Source organism: Acomys russatus, chromosome 30, assembly GCF_903995435.1.
Source record: "Acomys russatus chromosome 30, mAcoRus1.1, whole genome shotgun sequence".
In the NCBI taxonomy this organism is placed as follows: domain Eukaryota; kingdom Metazoa; phylum Chordata; class Mammalia; order Rodentia; family Muridae; genus Acomys; species Acomys russatus.
Window position 1 is genome coordinate 18,095,876 of NC_067166.1, and position 22,479 is coordinate 18,118,354.

A 22,479-nucleotide genomic window follows, 5' to 3' on the forward strand; every position below is an offset into this window, starting at 1 on the left:
AAGTAAACTAATAAATAAATCATGACTACACAGCTTAGTTCTGCCACTTCCTAATGGCTGGACCTTTGTTTTCTTTCTCTTTCTCAGATCACTGATGTATCTGCATACAAACCAATGGCACTTGCCTGGGTTTTATTTATTTATTTACTTATTTATTTATTGGCCGATAATCCATTTTGTTCAGCATTAAACCAAAATGTGCCAAAGCAACACTATTTTTGTTAAAAACACCTCCTTCTCCATTAATGGTACAGTAAAATAACTCATATCTTTAGGCTCTTTATCTTTTACTGGAGAAAGTGGAAGATTTAGGATAAGCAATAAATTCTACAGGACCACAGAGACTGTGATTTCAAAAATAAAAATGCAAAGAATAATATCAGTAATAAAAATGATGATGATTCTTACAATAAAGATTTTTCTGTTTGGTTTGGGGTTTTTTTTGTTTTGTTTTGTTTTGTTTTTGTTTTTGTTTTTGTTTTTTGAGACAGGATTTCTCTGTGTAGCCTTGGATATCCTGGACTTGCTTTGTAGACCAGGCTGGCCTTGAACTCACAGAGATCCACCTGCCTCTGTCTCTCCAGTGGTGAGATTAAAGGCTTGTACCACCACAGTCCAGCCCAGAAGATTTTTTAAAATTATATATTTCTGTGTTTCTGTGTGTAGATATGTGCACATGCATGTGGCTGCCTGCAGAAGCCACGAAGGACACAGGATTCCCTGGAGCTGCCCGCTGTGGATGCTGGGAACTGAACCCAGGTCCTTTGGAAGAATGGTACGTGCTCTTTTTTAAAAAGATGTATTTATTTAAGTACACAGTGCTTCACTTTCATGTACGCCTGCAGGCCAGAAGAGGGCGCCAGATCTCATTATAGATCGTTGTGGGCCATCATATGGTTGCTGGGAATTGAGTTGGCACCATTGGAAAAGCAGGCAGTGCTCTTAACCTCTGAGCCATCTCTCCAGCCCTGAAACATGGGTTGTTAATGTGTCAATTTCTTGGGGAAATAAACCCAAATGCCAAGAAAACTGACAGTCAAAGACCACATAACACCAAAGTCTAGTCTCTAAAACAGTAATCCATCAACACAACTTGACAGCTAGAAGATGCTATAGCTCCAGATGCTACCAAACATTACATCCCCTTGCAAACCAGAAGAATGCCCAGGGTCAAAACAGAGGTTAAAAATAAAAGGAAGCTGGCCATCTTTAATCCCGGCAGTCAGGAAGGCAGAGTCAGGTAGATCTTTGTGAGTTTGAGGCCAGCCTGGTCTACAAAAGGAGTACAGGACAGCCAACAGAGAAACCCTGTCTTGAAAACAAAACAAAACAAAAAACCAAAACCAACAACAACAATAAAACAAAACAAAAAATAAAAGGAAAGGAAAGGAACACACTGGAGACAGCCATTAAGGAGATGGCACCCGACTATGTTGCACTCCTGGACAAGTGGCACCAGCCCATCTTTTCAAAACAACCTGACTGAACCAGCCACAAAGCACCACTGTTGTTTAATGAAATGTCATCACTTGGCTCCCCCAGTGGGAACGAGGCGCTGGGCTTCATAGCAACAGATGAGGACAGATCACGCTCACACCAAGCCTGCATACCAACACTGCTATCAGAAAGGGGGAAAAAAGGTGGCGTGTAGCAGTTTGAAGCGAGCAGAGACAGACGGAGAGGAACGCTTCAGGGCGCAGTGGCTTGGAGAAGACTGCTGACAGCATCTGCTCGCTTAGGAGAGCAGTGAGCAGTGTTCCTCCACAGCCTCAGCTTCCGCGCCTACCTCCAGGTTCCTGCCTTTAGTTCCTGCCTTTAGTTCCTGCCCGGACGTCTCCTCATGAAGGACCACAACCTTGCACTTGGAAATACCTCTGACTCCCCAAGATGAACATCTTCCCACTGGTCTTTTGGGGTGCCTTGCAGGAAGCACCTGAGAAAGCAGAAGGCGTGTTTTGTGATTTGTACTTGACATCTTTCACCTAAGAAGTAGGAGTCCTGACCTGCAGTTGAGGCTACTGAGCTGGAGATCCCTCGCTGGGTAACAAAGGGAGTGAAGCCAGTGAGTGGGGAGAAAATCTCTGCCAAGACATCCATTGGCAGAGGACCAACAGGAAGGCCAAGGTTGCAGGCCTCTCACGGAAGGGGTCCAACTTGTCGTCACAGTCGCTGCCCTCAGCGGAGAAGGCACAGTCCTCAGAGGAGGCTGCCGCCATCCCGAGGGCGGGGCTCCTGGGAATTAGGTGTCTGGACCTCCTCCGCCTGCGGCCTGCCGCCTGTTCCAACCGCCGCCAGCATCAGATTGTCACATCTCCCAGCCAGTGAACATGTTCGACAAAACGCGGCTGCCGTTAGTGGTCCTCGATGTGCTGTGCCTGTTGCTGGTTTCCATGCCTACGGCTGTTCTAAATTTGGGCCAAATATATCCATTTCAGAGAGGCTTTTTCTGTTCTGACAACAGCGTGAAGTATCCGTACCATAACAGTACCGTCAGATTCGTTATTCTCACCGCAGTGGGGCTTGGCTTACCCATTTCCTCTATGATTGTCGGAGAAACCCTGTCTGTTTACTTTAGTACCTTGCGATCAAACTCCTTTGTCAACAACCACTACGTCGCCTCTATTTACAAAGCTGTGGGCACGTTTTTGTTCGGAGTCGTAGCTAGTCAGTCACTGACTGACATCGCCAAGTACTCTGTAGGCAGACTGCGGCCTCACTTCTTGGCCATCTGCAACCCAGACTGGTCAAAGATCAACTGTAGCGATGGTTATATTGAGACCTACGTATGTCAGGGGAGTGCCGCGAAAGTCAGGGAAGGCAGGCTGTCCTTCTACTCGGGCCATGCTTCGTTTTCTATGTACTGCATGCTGTTTACAGCACTTTACCTTCAAGCCAGGATGAAAGCAGAGTGGGCAAGACTCCTACGCCCCACGCTGCAGTTTGGGCTTGTTGCTTTTTCCATATACGTGGGCCTTTCTCGAATTTCTGATTACAAACACCACTCGAGCGACGTGCTGGTTGGACTCATTCAAGGAGCTGTGGTTGCAGTATTCGTTGTTGTGTATGTATCAGATTTCTTCAAGAGCACACATTCTTACATAGAAAGATCAGAGGACGACTCGACTGGACTGAAAACACCACCACGGCAGAACATAGCTAATCGAACAGTCAACCAGCCTTGAGGAGTACAGGGGAAACCGCCAGCTTTAGAGGAAACTGCTGGAGGCAGGAGGACGCATATTAATTACTTCCTGGTGTACGGGCCATTCATTACAGGACAGCTGCCATACCTCTTGGATGCTCACTTTCTCTGTGTAAACAGTTACATTTAAGACAATGAGTATCTCACAGTTTAATTAAAGAAGAAATTCAAGCTTTCCACGAAAATACTGTCCCACCTGTACATTTTTAAATTGAAAGATGCTATGTACAAATGTGTATGTTACATGCCTTCTCAGAATATTTTATTTAAATATAATAAAATTCGGGGCTGAAGAGATGGCTCAGTGGTTAAGAGCACTGCCTGCTCTTCCAAAGGACCCAGGTTCAATTCCCAGCACCCACATGGCAGCTCACAACTGTCTGTAACTCCAAGAGCTGACACTTTCCTACTAAGGCACATAAAAATTAAAATTAAATAAAATATTTAAAAAATAAATAAATAAATATAATAAAATTCTTGAGAAGGAAAAAAAGGGGGAAAAAGCCTAAAAAATGACTAGAAATCTCTAATCAATTCATATTCCATATAACTATTCCATATTCAATTCTGAGGAAGAGAGATACTTGTTACAGTGTGAATGAAATATCTGAATTTTTACAGTCTTATACTTCTTTGCATGAGAGTCATCTATTTTTTCTTTCTTTCAGAGCTGAGAACTGAACCCAGAGCCTTGTGCTTACTAGGCAAGTGCTCCACCACTGAGCTAAATCCCCAACCCCAAAAGTTGTCCATTTATAGCCAAAGATCTTGAATTCATTGTCTACTAAATATTTCCATTTTAAATAGCAAGGTTGCTTTTTAAAATTGTTAGTAAAAATATAAATCAATTACAAATGGAAGCAACAAAGCTGAGCATGTTGGCACACACCTGTAATCCCAGCACTTGGGGAGACAGAGGCAGACGGATATCTGTGAGTTCGAGGCCAGCCTGGTCTATAAAGAGAGTCCAGGCCAGGCATGGTGGCGCACGCCTTTAACCCCAGCACTCGGGAGGCAGAGGCAGGTGGATTGCTGCGAGTTCAAGGCCAGCCTGCTCTACAAAGTGAGTCCAGGACAGCCAAGGCTACACAGAGAGACCCTGCCTCAAAAACAAAAACAAAGGAAGCAACAGTCAAGATGATTGCATGTGTGCATATATATGCATGACGGCACTAGAGAAATATTACCTTACAAGATGCCCTCCAGCATCTTAGAAACACTGTGATCCTCTGACTCTCTGAGCTAGCAGGAAGTAGCTACAGTTCAGGATGCTGAAGACTCAACCTTCCTTACCCTTAATCTACTTCTTGGCTAATGAGATATTTTTGTCCATTTCAGTCATTGTTTTATTACTGTGAAGAGATTCCATGACCACAGCAACTCTTAAAAAAGGAAGGATTTAATTCGGGGCTTGTTTACAGTTTTAGAGGGCTAGTCCATTATCATGGTAGAAAGCAAACAGGCATGGCCCTGGAGCTAGACAGGCAACAGGCCAAGACAGACAGACAGACAGACAGGCACACACACACACACTCACATGTGCACACACACACGCAAACACAAACACGCTGGGCCTCAAAGCCCACCCCTAGTAACATCCCTCCTCCAAGAAGGCCACACCTAACCCTTCCCTGACAGCTCATCAATTGGGGACTAAACTTATAAATACATGAGCCTTTTGGGGGGCCAAGATCATTCAAACCAACACAGCATCATAAGTAAGGAAATAAAGCATCCCATCTATTCACTAATTTTTATTGCTGTTTAATATTACTATAGAAAACGACGGGCTTCACTATGACCTTCATATATACATATATTTATATCTACACTTGGCTCACATTTGCCGCCTACCATTACCTTCCTCTGTCCTACTCCTTCCTCCTCCTACCAGACATCTTCTACTTTCATGACATATATAAAAATGTAAATTTCAAAAACAAGAAAAAAATGTTATAAAGCATGTGATATCAGCACTGGCTTAACAAGTCGCTTGTCTTGTCACATAAGGTCCCTTCCCCTCTCCTAAGAACTGTACCACCGGGTTTTTGTTTTTGTTTTTTTAATCATCCTTTCTTCACCACGCTACTTCTGGTTTAGGGCCATGTCACAGTTTTCCCCACAAGGAGACTAAAAGAAAACCCTGAGTACAAGCAGTGCATTAAGGAGGTGATCTCATACAACACAGACGTGCACTTTGGATCTTAAATGTTCTTCAAAGGTCCGTATGCTACAGCCTGAGGCACCAGAGGAAGGTTCTAGAACCTTTAGAAACAGGGGCCTGATGGAAGGAAGTTAGGGTATTGGAGTGTGTCCTTTAAGAAAATATTGGGTGTCTGTCCTTTCTTTTTTTTTTTTTTTTTTTTTTTTTTTTTTTTTTGGTTTTTCGAGACAGGGTTTCTCTGTGTAGTCTTGACTGTCCTGGACTCACTTTGTAGACCAGGCTGGCCTAGAACTCACAGTGGTCGCCTGCCTCTGCCTCCTGAGTGCTGAGATTAAAGGCGTGCGCCACCACGCCTGGCTCCCTGTCCTTTCTTGTCTCTGTGTCTTTACTCATCCAGGTACCATGAGGTAAACCGCTTTGCTGCCCCATGTGTTCTGAGCCATAATGTACAACCTCGCCACAAGCCCTGAGCAATTAATTAGTTAATGGGGGTTGAGACAATGAGCCAACATAAACTTTTTAGCTTTTAAGCTGACTGTGTCAGACATTTTGTTACCATGATGGAAAGCTAACATGCACAGTGAAGGAACAGGGAAGTGACATCAGAAGAGATGGTTAAAGAGTGTGTTAGATTGGAGGGGGGGGTTACATGGAGGGTTAGATGGGGGGGCTGCTCTGGGTAAATGGAATTCTCCTTAATTCCCTAGTGCCCTCAGGGGCATCAGGTATGACTGAGGCTCCAGTGAATTCTAGCTTTAGTTTTAAAAAAAAAAAATCAAGAATGAAAAGCCAAGCTGGGCACAGTGGCACACGCCTGTAATTCCAGCACTCTGGGAGACAGAAGCAGCCGGATCTCTGTGAGTTCAAGACTAGCCTGGTCTATCAAGCAAGTCCAGGAGAGCCAAGGCTACATGAGAAACCCTATCTCAAAAACAAAACAAGCAAAGAACCATCAAATGAATGAAAAGCCAGGCAACCCAACAACTGTAAAATAACAGAGCACGGTGCTGGGGAAACAGCACTGTTGAAATGCTCACCATGCAAATCGAGGATCTGAGTTTGACTCCAGCACCCACATAACAATGCAATCCCAGTGCCCAGGGCTGGGGTACAGAGAGAGTTGAATATAGCAAAGCTCACTGACTTGCAGGCCCAGGCTGATTGGCAAGTGCTGGGTCCTGTCTCCAAAATCAAGGTGGACAGCTCCTGAAGCCCAACCCTGGAGGTTAACCTCCGGCTTCCACAGACGCCCAACCCACCACAAGTACAAGGGGATGATTATGAGCTAGCAGTTGTCTCTACGATTCTCACCAAAATCTCTAACTCAGATTTAATTTTGCCTTGTAAAAGCTCAGACTTGCCAGGCACGGTGGCGCACGCCTTTAATCCCTGCACTCGGGAGGCAGAGGCTGGCGGATCGCTGTGAGTTCGAGGCCAGCCTGGTCTACAAAGTGAGTCCAGGATAGCCAAGGCTACACAGCGAAACCTAGTCTCGAAAAAATTAAAAAATAAAAAACAACCACTAAAGATGGAGAACAAAACTGTTGAGTGACGTAAAACTTAAAGAGCAGAAACACTGTAAAGGGTAGAAACAGCTCTCTGCGTACTGATAAGAAAAAAACCCTCCAAGATACAATATGTTTGTCTTTGTGTAAGAAAGAGAAAAAACAGTATGTGTTTCTAGCTTGTTTATATAAAGACCAACTGGAAGGACATACTCATAAAACGAATAGGGTTGTGATCTAGGACAGGGTGTGTTTTATGGACAAGTGAGGGAGGAGGTCACCTCAGGACACACAACTTTATATTTGCCTTGACTTTCAGTGTGTACCTTAGCTACTTAAACCACACGTTACAACTCAATAAATGTTAACCCACTTTCCACAACAGCTGGAAGTCATGAGTAACCCACTGAGAAGCAAGGTGACATTGACCCAGAAAACACTAGAGCGCCTAACAGCCTCAATAATGTCTTACTCCTATCAAAACCAAGGGGTGAAATCAAAAGGGGTGTGTGTGTGTGTGTGTGTGTGTGTGTGTGTGTATGTGTGTGTGTGTGTGTGTGTGTGTGTGTGTGTGTGTGTCTTTGACAGTAAGAGGATGATGAATGATGTCAGCACACTGGAACCCCAAATCAGGAAGTAACCTGACATTCTGCAGGGAGGATGCTGGGTAGGGTGTGAATGGAGGGCAACTGCTTATGTTCCCTGTGTGCACCAAGAGGAGAAAACTCCAACAGAGACCACCGCAGGGGCAACAGGACAAGTATGCAGAGTGTGCACAGGCAGACGTTGCTTTGTAAATGCAAAGCAATATCTATGAAATGGTGACATTAAAATCTGAGCAGTTTGGGGCTGGAGAGATGGCTCAGAGGTTAAGAGCACTGGCTGTTCTTCCTGAGTTCAATTCCCAGCAACCACAGGGTGGTTCATAACCATTTATATTGAGATCTGGTGCCCTCTTCTGGCAAGAAGGGACGCATGCAGGCAGAACATTGTATACATAATAAATAAATCTTTTTTTTTTTTAATCTGAGTTCAAAATTATTCAGATTTATCACTTCATAAACTCTAGTTTGGAGCTGGAGAGATTGTTCAGCCGTGAAAGGTAAGGCTCATGACCAAAAATAAACTCCAGTTTGTCAGGAAGCCATAGACATTAAAGCAAACAGAGAATCCCCAAAGCAAGGTGCTTAGCAAGGCTAGTTGCCATAATCAATTAGCTCTGAGTTTGATTGAGAGGCCCTGTCTCACTGAATGAGGGGAAGGCAATGGGAGATTACTCTGAAGACAACTCTGGCTTCCACAACGTACTCACTCCCATTCGCATGCATACCCACACGTGTTCCCCCACATGTAAACATAGCTACACATGAGAAAAGAAAACTGGCTTTTAAAGATTAGAGTGTACACGAAATGTCATAAATTTATCTCATCCTCAGGCACATGGGGAGAGCTAATCAAAAGGAAGCGTTTGGCTAAAACTTTAGTTTTCATATTTGTAATAAACAGCAATGAAAATTAAGCACCAGTGGTGGCGCGTGCCTTTAATCCCAGCACTCGGGAGGCAGAGGCAGGCAGATCGCTGTGAGTTCAAGGCCAGCCTGGTCCACAAAGTGAGTCCAGGACAGCCAAGGCTACACAAAGAAACTCTGTCTTGGAAAAAAAAGAAAGAAAAGAAAATTAAGCACCATGAGCTGGAGAGGTGGCTGAGCAGTTAAGAGCAAGTACTGTTATTCCAAAGGCCTGGGTTTGATTCCCAGCACCCACATCAGATAGCTGATGGCTCTCAAATACTTGTAACTCCAGCACCACTGGGGCCCAACTCCTGTGGCCAGTATGGGCACCTGCACTCATGGGAATATGCACACACTCACACTGTCACACACTCACACTCTCTCTCTCACACACACACACACACAAATAATAACCGTGGGTCCTTAAAAATAATCCTTTCTATTTTTATGTTACTAGGACGTCATCGTGAGTTTAAGCGAAAAGAGTACGCTGAAAGATAAGACAGAGGCAGGTCAAGGCAAGAGACTATAAAAGCACACTTGGGAAAGGTCTCATGGTCAAGGTCAGATAACAGTGTGGGAATCTCCATCAGCTCTCAGTGCAGCCCCAGTGCTCAGAAGGCACAGGCAGCCTGCAGAGAAGGACAAGATACGCAGGCCCACATTACTATTTGAGCTTAATGTTTCCAGGTCGTTAGTTTTTCTTTCTTTCTTTTTTTTTTCCAAGAGAAAATAGAGCCAGGTGGCAGGGGCACATGCCTTTAATGCCAGCACTCAAGAGGCGGAGGCTGATGGATCTCGGAGTTCGAGGCCAGCATGGTCTACAGAGCAAGTTCTAGGACAGGCAGGGCTACACAGAGAAACCCTGCCTCAACAAACAAACAAACAAAGACTCATTTATGAGAACTGAAAACTAAACTGTTTTTTCTATGATGGTCAAACCCCACTGTGCATATCTTGAACGGGCTCAGGTATGCACAATTTTTTAAGATAATTCATTCTGGCTGAAAATTGAATAAGAAAATGAATAATGAGTAGATAATTAACAACAGGAAACTTGAGATCCAAATGCTTAGCTGCTTCGAAGCTAACTTCCCATATTACGTCAGGTTTTTGCCATCAGGAACAGAGATCAATAAACCCACCTGGAAGACCCACACCCCCCCCAAAAAAAATTAAGTCAATTGATAATTAAGGAGGAGATGTCATATGCAGCTTCTCTCCCCTGCATACAATAGCTCACTGTCCTGTGCACGCAGAGACCGAGTAAGCAAACAGGTCAGATCTTAAGGTCAGGCTGGCCTCTGACTTGGCTATGCAGAACACTTAAATGATTTTACAAGTCATCCCCTTATAGCTAAATCCTGCCGAATTGCTTTTATTCAGCGCCATCTACAGGTGAGAAAAAGAACTGCCCCTGTGTGGAGGGACCCTGACAGGCAAATAGGGACAGAGGCCACAGGTAGATAAAGACAGCAGGCTTCCTCACCTTCCTCACAGGAAGCATCAGCCTGGAGGCTTGAGACAAGCATCTAACTGACTTTTTTCTCACTGGTAGAGTTCCACCCCAAATCCCCTGACATTCCTGGCTTGTCAGATAAGCTCAAAGCCAGACCAGGGCATGCTTGCCTAAAGCTGTAGGCCTTTCTTTGTCTAAACAGACCAATTCTTAATTAGGAGAAATATTCCTCAAAAGGTTTTCTGCAGTTCACTTTTATTGCTGAAAAGTGCTTTGAACTGCCGTCTTGCTTTTTTATTAAAAACATTTTTAAAAGATTTATTTATTCTTATGTATATGGTGCATCTTATCACATTATAGACGGTTGTGAGCCACCATGTGGTGGCTGGGAATTGAACTCAGGACCTCTGAAAGAGCAGTCAGTGCTCTTAATCTCTGAGCCATCTCTCCAGGCCCTAAAAAACATTTTGAGTTCACCACGAAGCTCAAAAACATGTTTTGAAATGTCCTCTTAGCTGAGGTGGTGCACATCTTTAATCCCAGCACTCCTGGCAGGGCAGGTAGATCTCTGTGAATTCAAGGCCAGCCAGGGCTACACAGAGAAACCTTGTCTCGAAAAACAAAACAAAATATAAACAAAACATCCCCTTGACAACCATCTCAGTTCAGAGCTTTGTTCAGCAAATCCAAACGGGTGCACACTTGCAAACAGTGGGCTGTTGTTTAAAGTGTTCACCTTTACAAAACTGACAGAACTTACGAGGTTTTTCATGGCTTCTTGTAACTCTTGTGGCAGCATATTCCTTGCTAATATTTGCCGATGACTTTTGGCAACTCATTCATAACCAAACGTTAAACTCCAGATCGGCATGCTAGCATTGCCAGAGCACCGTCTGTGCAAACACCACGGCCTTTCCCCAGGAGACCTTAGGCTCTTTCAGAAATGAGCCAACTGTGTCAAATTCATCGCACGTAGTAGTAGTTGTTTCAAGAGGTTCGCAAAAAAGAAACTCATCTTTAAAGTCACCGTCATTAATACAGCTCACATAAACTAGTAACTGAACAATTTGCAACAGCTGTAGATTCATCACAGCTGAATTTAGAAGACCAATCAGAGCCCAGTGTGGTGGCTCATGCCTTTAATCCTAGCACTCGGGAGGCAGAGGCAGGCAGATGGCTGTGAGTTCAAGGCCAGCCCGATCCACAAAGGGGGTCCAGGACAGCCAAGGCTACACAGAGAAGCCCTGTTTCGGAGAAAAAAAAATCAGCATCCAGATTAAGTTCCTATGGTATGGAATTTTTTTTTTTTTGCAGTAGTTTGTGTTTTTACAGTATGTGATTTTCCATAATTCATGAAGCGTTTTACCTCTAATACTATGTTCTCAACACAGTGGCTGCACTCTGCACTCATGTGACTAGTCTAAATAAGTACATTATGGTGCCAACACTGTCAAGGGCACTTGTATTTGTCTGGGGTGGGGTTGGTAGGATGATGTCAACATGTGGCTACACAGAGAAACCCTGTCTCGGAAAAGAAAAAACTTATAACAAGCTGGGTGTGGTGGTGCACACTTTTAATCCCAGCCCTCAGGAGGCAGAGGTTCAAGGCCAGCCTGGTCCAGAGTGAGTCTGGAAAGCCAGAGCTCTGCTACACAGAGAAACCCTGTCTTAAAAGACCAAAAGACAAAACAAAACAAAATACTTATAACACAAAGCTTATAATTAAATTTTTATACATGGTTAATCTTAATTTGTTACAATTTACTATATATGTGACTCAATACTTGCTTTTTTAAAAAATAGATCTAAAATAAAGGATATTTTAATAATAGCCACGTGGCTAGTGGCCATCTTTACTAAGGTAAAAAAGGGTACATGTCATGTAACTTCAAAACCATCTTGGTTGGGCTGGAGAGATGGCTCAGAGGTTAAGTGCACTGCCTGCTCTTCCAAAGGTCATGAGTTCATTTCCCAGCAACCACATGATGTCTCACAACCATAATAAGATCTGGTGCCCTCTTCTGGCAGGCAAGCATTACATGCCGACAGAACATAATATACATAATACATAAATAAGTCTTTAAAAAAAAATCTTGGTTAAGATGACCACATGGAGGCCAGGAGTGGTGGAACACATCTTTAATCCCAGCACTCTGGAGGCAGAGGTTGGTGGATCTCTGTAAATTCAAGGTCAGTGTGGTCTACAGAGTTCCAGGATAGCCAGGGCTACACAGAGAAATTTTTGTCTTGAAAAAAGAAAAGAAAAGAAAAGATGACCTCGTGGTATAAAGTAACAAGTACAAAATTTCTTAGCTGCTTGGGAAGGTAGAGACAGGAAAGTCCAGAACAGCCAGGGCTACACAGGACACCCTGCTTAAAAAACAGCAAACAAACAAACAACAAAAACCTTCTTAGTACTACTGAGCTCTCCATTGTATCTACCTTTTAGACCAGGGAAACAACACCAGGTCTGCAAAATATTTTTAATTAGGATGAATTATTGTATAATACAAAATTCCTAAGGTTATAGAGGTATCTTTAAGTTACCAGACCCTAACCTAAAGATCTATGCCTAACTACTATTGTGTCTTTGCCAACTGTATTCAACTTCAGGCTTCTAAATATTTTAAGTAAAGAACAACATATATTTAGTATATATATATATATATATGTGTGTGTGTGTGTGTGTGTGTGTATATATGATAAATAAAGTTTATAAATTTCAAAGGTCTACTAGCGTTTTTGTCTTTGCTCACTTTGTTAAGCTTTGGCTATTCAAATAAACTGAGTTATTAAAAAATCTGATTTCTATAATGGTGCACTATAAAAGGGTCAGTAAAGTTCTCAGACTCTCTATGAATGGCACTTATGGTTTAAAGTTTACTATATTTATAGCTGAGTTTTATTTTGAGAACAAAGGACCTTTAATTAAATCTTCAACTCAAAATTTTAAGGCTCAAATGTAACAAGGATAAAGCTGTAAAATCTTATAAAGGCTACTAACTTATAAAGTGTTACATAATTCACTCAATAACAAGCTTTATTTAGCCTCCTGTACGTGTTTGCAGGGTTAAGCCTAAAATCATGTATCCTTAATAAATAGATAGCCCTCAGATATGTGAAAGATCTACTGAGTGTGGCATTAAAAGTGTCTAATAAAGCTGCCTCACCAGCTGCCAGGTCTCCGCCCAAGCTGTGGACCCTTTTGGGTTGATTGCCCTACTCTCCCTGATCAAAATAAAGTCAGTCCTCCAAGTCCCTCCTCCCAAGGAAAAGCTCTTAGACCTGGGCCTGGCCAGTGCTGCTCTGTGTGGTAGCTGAAGAGGAAATGCTGTCCTGTGTGACAGCCAAAGACTGCCCACTGCCCCCACATCGAGAGGACAGGAGCCTAGGGCAACCATCTCGCATTGGGTAGGTCTCTGTCATGTTAATTGATACATATGTCATGTGGATTATACCTCCGGCTACAATGTATCCTTCTCAGATCTCTGTGACTAACTGTAGCTGTAACAGCAGGGAGCCTATCAGCTCCTGGGGGGGGGTCCCCCCTCTGCCCCCCAAGGCTACAGCTTCTTGTCATATATAAAAATCTAGCCATGGGCTTCACTTTCCTAGAGCTACTAAGTCTCTAGCTGAGAAAAGCGCCTCTGAAAGGAGATAAATATTCAAAGATGCTTTTAACTCAACATCATTTTTGGGTTCCCGAGCTTTTGCTGTGACTCAAAGGCGTGAGTCTAGTGCCTTTTCGACAACACGGATTTCAGTACAGATTACAGACAGTGGTAATGCTAGCATATCCTAAACTTCTGTCTCTTTGTGTAGACTTTTAAAAAAAAATCTCATAAGCTTCAGGTAATCTATTTGAATCACCTGTCACAGATCAAATGGACTCCAGATAAATACTCCTAACTCCCCCCACCTGCTTACTCCTTACTCCTGAGGGCGGGATCTCTCTCTCTCTCTCTCTCTCTCTCTCTCTCTCTCTCTCTCTCTCTCTCTCTCTCTCTCCCTCTCCTTCTCTCTCTCTCTCTCTCTCTCTCTCTCTCTCTCTCTCTCTCTCTCTCTCTCTCCCCCCCTCTCTCTATCTCCCTCCCTCCCTTTCCCTTTCTTCCTCCCTCCCTCTCCCTCTCTCCTTCTCTCCCCCTCCTCCTCTCCCTCTCTCCCCCTCTCCCTCTCCCTCCCCTCCTCCCCCTCCCCTTGGGACTCCCCTTCCTCCAACTACCAGAACCTCGGACCTGGAAGTTTCAAACCCATGTGGTCCAGCCTCCCAGACAGCAGGACCCCAGACCAGGAAGGCCTACATTTCCCTAGCCCCAGATGGTCCCTCACGCCTGGATAGCAAGTGAACGCCTGCACTCCTTTCTCTTCCTGGACTTGGCCAGCATTCCATCTTTCTGGAGTCCCCCAAAGTGATGGCCCACTGTCAACAGGAAGTAGTCATAGAAAAGATTAATTCACCCCTTATCAATTATTACCAACAAAAAAAAAGGCTGCGATATTAGGTCTCAAACCTGGGACAAATGGCTATTTGTCCTGACGTGCCTGTTTAAGATATCAAAGCAGACATGGCTGCCAGGTTCTCCCAGCATCCCTCATCCTGAGGGCAGGGCTGCCCTTCCCCTAGTTGCCCTTCTCTATATAATCCAGACATTTTCTTTTTTTTTAATTTTTTTTATTTTTTAAATTTTTTTTTAATTTTTTGAGACAGGGTTTCTCTATGTAGCCTTGGCTGTCCTGGACTCGCTTTGTAGACTAGGCTGGCCTCGAACTCACAGCGATCCACCTGCCTCTGCCTCCCGAGTGCTGGGATTAAAGGCGTGCGCCACCACGCCCGGCTTCCAGACATTTTCATTACCCATCCCTTTGTCTACGCTTTACTCTCCTGGCTCTCCCCTCCTCTCCTCTCTCCTCACATGGCCAGGCTCAGAGTCATGGTTGCTCTGGACTCTCCCAGGTGTCCCTGCCTCTGGCTATGCTGTCCCTTTTATCTACAATTAACTTTCTTCTCCACCAGACCTAGGAGTAGTCAGGTCCTTCCTCCTCCACCTCCCCCCTTCTCCTCCTCCCCCTCCTCCCCCCTTTTCCCCCCTCCCCCCCTCCTCCTCCTCCTCCTCTTCTTCTTCTTCCTTTCTTCTTCTTCTTCTTCTTCTTCTTCTTCTTCTTCTTCTTCTTCTTCTTCTTCTTCTTCTTCTTCTTCTTCTTCTTCTTCTTCTTCTTCTTCTTCTTCTTCTTCTTCTTCTTCTTCTTCTTCTTCTTCTTCTTCTTCTTCTTTCAGATGCCTGTTGCTGCCCCCTGTTCTGTCTGAGATATTCCCATCACTACTTGCTGTGCTTCAGATTTCCTTGCCTGTAACCCTTTAGTTGACCCCTAGATGGCAGCACACTCCACGAATCTCTTGGTGTGCTCTGTTATTAGCGCATGAGTTCCTACCTCAGGCACATTTGATTCTTCTCAGGCTGTGTTAACTGCACTCTGTCTTGGTCATTTGTCTCCTTTGTTGAGAATCAGTGGGGCAAGGCTGTGCTCAGTGGCAACAAAGCAGTGACCATCAAAACGATTTGATTTGAATAGCAATTAATAAAGGTGCAACGTGGTGTGGGGGCTGGGGCATTGTAGGTTAACGCTCACAAAGTTTCTGTATGGGGTTTAAAGTTTTAGAAACACGGGGCTAGAGAGGTGGCTCAGAAGTTAAGATCATTGGCTGTTCTTGCAACCGTTCTGAGTTCAATTCCCAGTAACCACAAGGTGGCGCACAACCAGCTATAATGAGATCTGGTGCCCTCTTCTGGCCTGCAGGTGTACATGCAGGCAGAATACTGTATAAATAATAAATATTTTTTTTTAATGTTCAAGAAACACTGGTAATAGTTACACAACATGAAGGCACTTAAAACCACAGAATTGGACAAGATGGGCATATGGTATACACACAGACACACACACACACATGCACATACACATGCGCACACACATAGCAGGAAGTGTAGGTGGTGGGCCCCCCATCCTCAACACTTATTCTAGAACTCCCCAAGTTCTTTCTGTTCAGAAGACTTGGCTGATCACTTACTTATGCCCAGGAGTTACAAACCAGCCTTGGCAACATGGCGAAACCCTGTCAGAAAAATAAAACAAATGGTAACCTTTGTGTTATGTATACTTTATCACAGTTTTTTTTTTTAATATGAGTCATAAAAAAGGATACAAAGCTAATTGGATTTCTAGTTTCAGTTTTATAGGTTTTTTTTCGTGGTGGGTGAGTTCATGAAAAATGTGACAGAGATAGAGGGACTGGGAGGAGAGGACAGCTGTGATGGGATGTAAAGCAAATAATTAATTTTTTAAAATGTAACTGACAGTGAAAGTATAAAACCCCAAGCAAACTTCCAAGCTTTCAAAATGGCCTTTCTGTCTTCAGTTCACTGAGGTGGATACAGCTTGGGACTGGGCAAGTGTCTGTTTGATTAAAGGTGTGCACCGCCACCGCCCGACACCAATAAAGCAATTTATAGCAGCCGGGCACAGTGCAGCACGCCAGTGCAGCACACCTGTAGCCCCAGCCCTCAGAAGCCAGAGGCAGGAAAGCTGCACCAAGTTCAAGGCCAATTTCATCTATAAAGTGAACTCCAGACCAACCAGGACTACCCCTAGCAACACACACACACACACTCACACTCACACTCAGTAAAACCAAGCAGGAGGAGTGGACCACAGCCCTTCTCCCCCTCACTCACTCCAGAAGGCTCTGAGTTCCAACATTACTGCATTTCTCTTTCATGTAATTTAAAAAAGCTTTTTAACATTGAACTTAACATTCAAGTGTTTAAAGAAAGAGTGTGTGTGTGTGTGAAATATATAGTCAGCCATCTATTTGTCATATAGTAAAAATGTACATTTTTTCCAAATTCTTTTTTTATTTTATTTTATTTATTTATTTATTTTGGTTTTTCGAGACAGGGTTTCTCTGTGTAGCCTTGGCCATCCTGGACTCACTTTGTAGACCAGGCTGGCCTCGAACTCACAGCGATCCGCCTGCCTCTGCCTCCCGAGTGCTGGGATTAAAGGCGTGCGCCACCACGCCCGACTTCTTTTTTTATTTTTTGAGATTGTAATTTAATGACAACATTCCTCCCTCCAGACACTCCCATATATCCTTCCCTCTTCCTCTTCAAATTCGTGGTCTATTTTTTTATTGTTATTGCATGAATATATATATACACATATATTCTTTTTTTTTTTTTTTAATTTAACACAGTGTTCTGCCCATGTGTGTACCTGCCTGCCTCAGGGAGGCACCAGATCTCATTATAGATGGTTGTGAGCCACCATATGCTTGCTGGGGATTGAACTCAGGACCTTTGGAAGAGCAAATGGTGCTCTTGACCTCTGAGCCATCTCTCCAGCCCCCACATATATATTCTTAAATCTAACCTGTTGAGGCTGTAGACCATTACTTGTATGTATGTCCTGAGGGCTGACTGTGTGTCACTGAACAACCAATTGTTATGCTCTCTGCTAGGGAGGGCCATCTCTCCCTCTGTCACTTGCCTGTAATTTGACTTCTTTTCTTTATTTTTTTTTTTGGGTCGGTTTGTTTGTTTCGAGACAGGGTTTCTCTGTGTAATAGCTCTGGCTGTCCTGGACTTGATTTGTAGACCAGGCTGGCCTCAAACTCACAGGGATCCAACTTACAGATATCCACCTGCCTCTGCCTCCCTACGTGCTGGGATTAAAAGTGTGCGCCACCATACCTGCCTCTTATTTTCTGTTAATTCAAATGGTCTCCTGATTTGTAAAAACAAACAAAAAACCCTATTAGACATACTGTTAGATTTTGTCAGAGTCACATGGTCCTGGGCAAGCATGGCACTTTCACTTACATGTTAGTACGGGGGCAGGATATATTTGAATTAACTGCTTTTACATGAAAATTCTGGAATCCATGCTGGTCAGTGCTAATGCACTAAGGCAGCCATAGGCTGAAAAGTGAGGTGGGGAGACGCCCTCCTCACATTATCTGTACATTTTACAATATATGCATAAGGGGTATCTTAATTTAAAATGTTCAAGTAATTTTTATTTGTCAATTTTATTAATTTGAGGGGGTTGAGACAGAGGTTCTCTGTGTAGCCTTGGCTGTCCTAGACTCACTTTGTAGACCAGGCTGGCCTTAAACTCACCGAGATCCATCTGCTTCTGCCTCCCAGAGTGCTAGGATTACAGGTGTGCACCACCACGCCTGGCTGTCAATTTTAATTTTTTTTTGAAAGCAGCTTCAACTTTGTGTTCTAGTGAAAATGCATCACACACACACACACACACACACACACACACACACACACACACACACACACGAGGGGGCAGAGACTTTAAATATCTTCAATTGCTACAGAAATCTAAAAAAAATTTTTTTTTAATTATGTGGGCAAACCGCTTTTAATCCCAGCACTTGGGGAAGGCAGAAGCAGGCGGATCTGTGAGCTTGAAGCCAACCTGGTCTACAAAGCGAGTCCTGAACAGTCAAGACTACAAGAGAAATTCTGTCTCTAAAAGAAACAAAAACAAAACAAAACAGAATGAATTACTTCACTTCAGGGTCTCTCTATTCTTTCTCTTTGCCCACCCCCTGAAAGAGGAACTTCATAGTGTTACCACCAGAGGGCGCGAGCACGCAGATTATGGCCCACTGCAGCTTTGTCGTACTTGAGCGGCCACCAGCCAGCATCTCCAATGAGTGGGCAGGTCCGTAATCCCTGTTTGAGACTTCAAACATGTGTCCAGTCCTCAGAAGAGGGCAGGGCAGCGGCTGATACTCTCCACTCCCGCTCCATCTTCTTTCTCTTCTTCCCTACCCTACAATTTTGTGCTTCCAGTGTTTGTTGGTTGGTTGGTTTGGTTTGGTTTTTCGAGAGAGGGTTTTTCTGTGTAGCCTTGGCTGACCTAGACTCATTTTGTAGACCAGGCTGGCCTCGAACTCAAAGCCATTCGCCTGCCTCTGCCTCCCAAGTGCTGGGATTAAAGGCGTGCGCCACCACGCCTGGCTCAGTTTTGTGTTTGTTTGTTTGTTTGTTTTGGTTTTGGTTTTGTTGTTGGTTTTTTGTTTTGTTTTTTGTTTGTTTGTTTGTTTTTACTTATTTAATTTTATTTGCATTGGTGCGAGGGTGCCAGATCCCCTGGAACTGGAGTTCCAGACAGTTGTGAGCTGCCATGTTGGGTGCTGGGAATTGAACTCAGGACCTTTAGAAGAGCAGACTGTGCTCTTAACCACTGAGCCATCTCTCCAGCCTCTGCTTCCAGTTTTTGCCTGACAATAAGGACATGATATTTTTTTTCATTTCATCAAAATAACTGAAGTTGGTTCGGGATATTTAAATACGTTCTCCAAAATGCTCATCCAGGCCGTTCTTGTCTTTTTTAATGTATTTATTTTTATTAGCATATTACATATTGGATAGATGCATGCTATGAATATTAATTAGAACAAGTAGAATTTGTCCGTCTGTGTCTGGCTCATTTCACATAACATGGCGTCCTCCATCCCATTCATTTGGGTGTAAGATGCCATTCCTCTTTACAACTGAGCGCTTACACTGGCAGAAATTACCATGGAGAACACAAGACAGTCGCAAATTTTCAGGAAGCATGGCAGTGTGTAACTGTGCCCCAGCCCAGCCCCTTCCACTAACCACCTAAAGCTCCTACAGCTTGGTTCCCTTTCCTGTATGTACGTATTCACTCTACGTTTTATTATTAACTTTTAAAAAGATTTCTTTATTATACAATGTTCTGCCTGCATGTACCCCTTCCTGCCAGAAGAGGGCGCCAGATTTCATTACAGATGGTTGTGAGCCACCATGTGGTTGCTGGGAACTGAACTCAAGACCTTTAGAAGAACAGCTAGTGCTCTTAACCTCTGAGCCATCTCTCCAGCCCCTATTATTAACTTTTTATACAATATATTTTGATCATATTTCCAGGCCCCCCTCCTCCCCATCCGCCCAACTTGTTCTTTCTTACTCCCAAAAACAAAACAAAACAACCTGAGTGTGGTGGTGCAAGCCTTTAATCCCAGCACTTGGGAGGCAGAGGTAGGCAGATGTTTATGAGTTTAAGGCCAGCTTGGACTACAGGACAACCAGGGCTACACAGAGAAACCCCGTTTCACAAAGCCACCAACCATTTAAAAACCAAAAAGGAAAGAAAACAAAAATAAAATAAGCAGCACAACCCCCCTTGAAGTGAAGGGTAGCCAAGACACTTCTGCCAGAAGTGGAACTTTCTTAAAGTGCCCTGCTTTCTGGATCACCAATGTGAGTGCACCCTTCCCCCCTCCCAACTCTATCCTCCCCCACCCCCCCACTCCCGACTCAGTGGCTGCCTTCAGCCCTCTGGAGCATCCCTATCCCCGAGCTGCTGCCCTCGTTCTGAACTGCACATCTCTACCGTAATCGCCCTTTATCATTGGTTTCACTTTCTATGGTCCTCCAGGATCATAAAATATTAAGTGGAAAATTCCAGAAATAAATTGCATACTGCTTCATGTGGTAAAATGTAACTGCTCGCTGTCTGATCCATCCCACGCAAGGGAATCAAGCCTTTGCTCTGAATGTGAGTATAGTATATGCCACTCACCTGACGCTAGCCCAATAGTCACTTAAATAGCATTGAGCTATTGTCAAGCCAACTGTAGTGTTGTGGTGTCCTGGGAGGCAACTTGTATTGACTTAATGGCCCCGAGATTAGAGTTGCAGGAAGTTTTACTGCAGCATACTGTTAAAATTATTGTATTTTAGTTCATGCTGTTAAATTCCCATTGTTCCTAATTTATAAATGAAACTTCATCAGAGGTATGTGTGTATGTGGTCTATGTGCATGTGTGGTGTGTGCATGTGTGGTGTGTGTGTGTGTGGTGTGTGTGTGTGTGGTGTGTGCGTGTGTGGTGTGTGCGTGTGTGGTGTGTGCGTGTGTGTGTGTGTGTGTGTGTGGTGTGTGTGTGTGTGGTGTGTGTGTGTGTGGTGTGTGTGTGTGTGGTGTGTGTGTGTGTGGTGTGTGTGTGTGTGGTGTGTGTATGTGGTCTGTGTTTCTGTGTATGTGGTATGCATGTGGTGTGTGTGTGTGTGGTGTGTGTGCGGTGTGTGTATGTGGTCTATGTGTGTGGTTGTGGTGTGTGTGTGCAGCATGTGTGGTGTGTATGTGGTGTGTGTGTGTATGTGGTGTGTGTGTGTATGTGTGGTGTGTGTGTGTATGTGGTGTGTGTGTATGTGGGTTGTGTGTGTGGTGTGTGTGTATGTGGGTTGTGTGTGTGGTGTGTGTGTATGTGTGGTGTGTATGTGGTGTGTGTGTGTATGTGTGGTGTGTGTGTGTATGTGGTGTGTGTGTATGTGGGTTGTGTGTGTGGTGTGTGTGTGTATGTGGGGTGTGTGTGTGGTGTGTGTGTATGTGGTGTGTGTGTGTATGTGTGGTGTGTGTGTGGTGTGTGTATGTGGTGTCTAGACCCCCACCATCAGAGCAAGCTCTCGCCCGAAGAGATGCGTGCATGTATATAAGATCCTTCTTTCGTTTCCCCCAGGAGCCTGCTCTACCCGTCCCTGCGTCTTTCATCCCACCATCAGTCAGTCCGTCCCTCTCTACTGGCATCTTTCCTTTGGCTGACAACCACATGCAAGGGCTCCCAGCCTGGCAAACTGACCAGCCAACGCTGGCTTCCTTCCCTGGATTCTGAGCTCATTCCTGGCGCGGCGTTTCACTGGGATGCTGTCCACTGCTAAAGAACTCGCTGCTGGCTTGGTTCCAGGACCACCCACGTACAGTGCTTGTGGGGGACTTTTGTATACCACAGCCTGGGCACACAATGTCAGCCCCGATGCAGAAATAGACTTTCAGGGGTCAGAAGTACAGTAACTTGAATACAGAAGGGATGCCACCAAGGGGTGACAGGACCATTAACAATATGGGGAAGTAAAATGGGTCATGTATTTGGGTTCAGACACACAAAGCTTATAGAAGTGGCAGTAAGGCACAGTGGGAGGACCATTCATGATCCAGAAACATTTTGATATAAAGAGAAAGGCTGTGGGGTTAATACACACTAGACTGGCATTCTGTCCCTTTGTCACTAACTGAAAGGCTTGGGCAAGTGACTAGACCTCAGGTTTCTGAGCCTCGGTTTTGCCATCTGAGAAACGGGGTTTGTGGGACTTGAGAGATGCCTCAGCTGTTAAGAGCACTTGCTGTTCTTCTAGAGTGGCTGGTTTTAATTCTCAAGACCCACAGGGTGGCTCACAACCATCTGTAATTCCAGTTCCAGGGAATCTAATGTCATCTTTGGCCTCTGTAAGCACCAGGCACGCATGTGGTGTACCGATGTACATGTGGGCAAAACACTCATACACGCAAAATAAATGTGTTTGTATGTATGTGTGTATATATACATATATGTTTGTATGTGTGTGTGTACATAGTAGGTGTGTATGCGTTATGTATGTATGAATTCTAGTTTCTTGTTCTTGACCCACATTACTCTGGGGTATGGCACCATCCAGAATACCTCTGTGGAGCTAAACCTAAATCATCTCCATGGGTGTTCGTGTGGTTTTGAGTCTGTCTGACATTGCATCTTCTCTCTGCCCTGCTCCCTTATC

The 22,479-nt window shown here is 44.3% G+C and overlaps 1 protein-coding gene across 1 annotated transcript; it reads left to right on the forward strand.

Moving 5' to 3' along the window:
- The first annotated feature begins 2,327 nt into the window (after positions 1-2,327).
- Positions 2,328-3,182, forward strand: LOC127212231 (phospholipid phosphatase 1-like). The gene has a single exon (XM_051172276.1). It carries the CDS (start codon positions 2,328-2,330, stop codon positions 3,180-3,182), a length of 855 nt encoding a protein of 284 aa, XP_051028233.1.
- Positions 3,183-22,479: the final 19,297 nt, after the last annotated feature.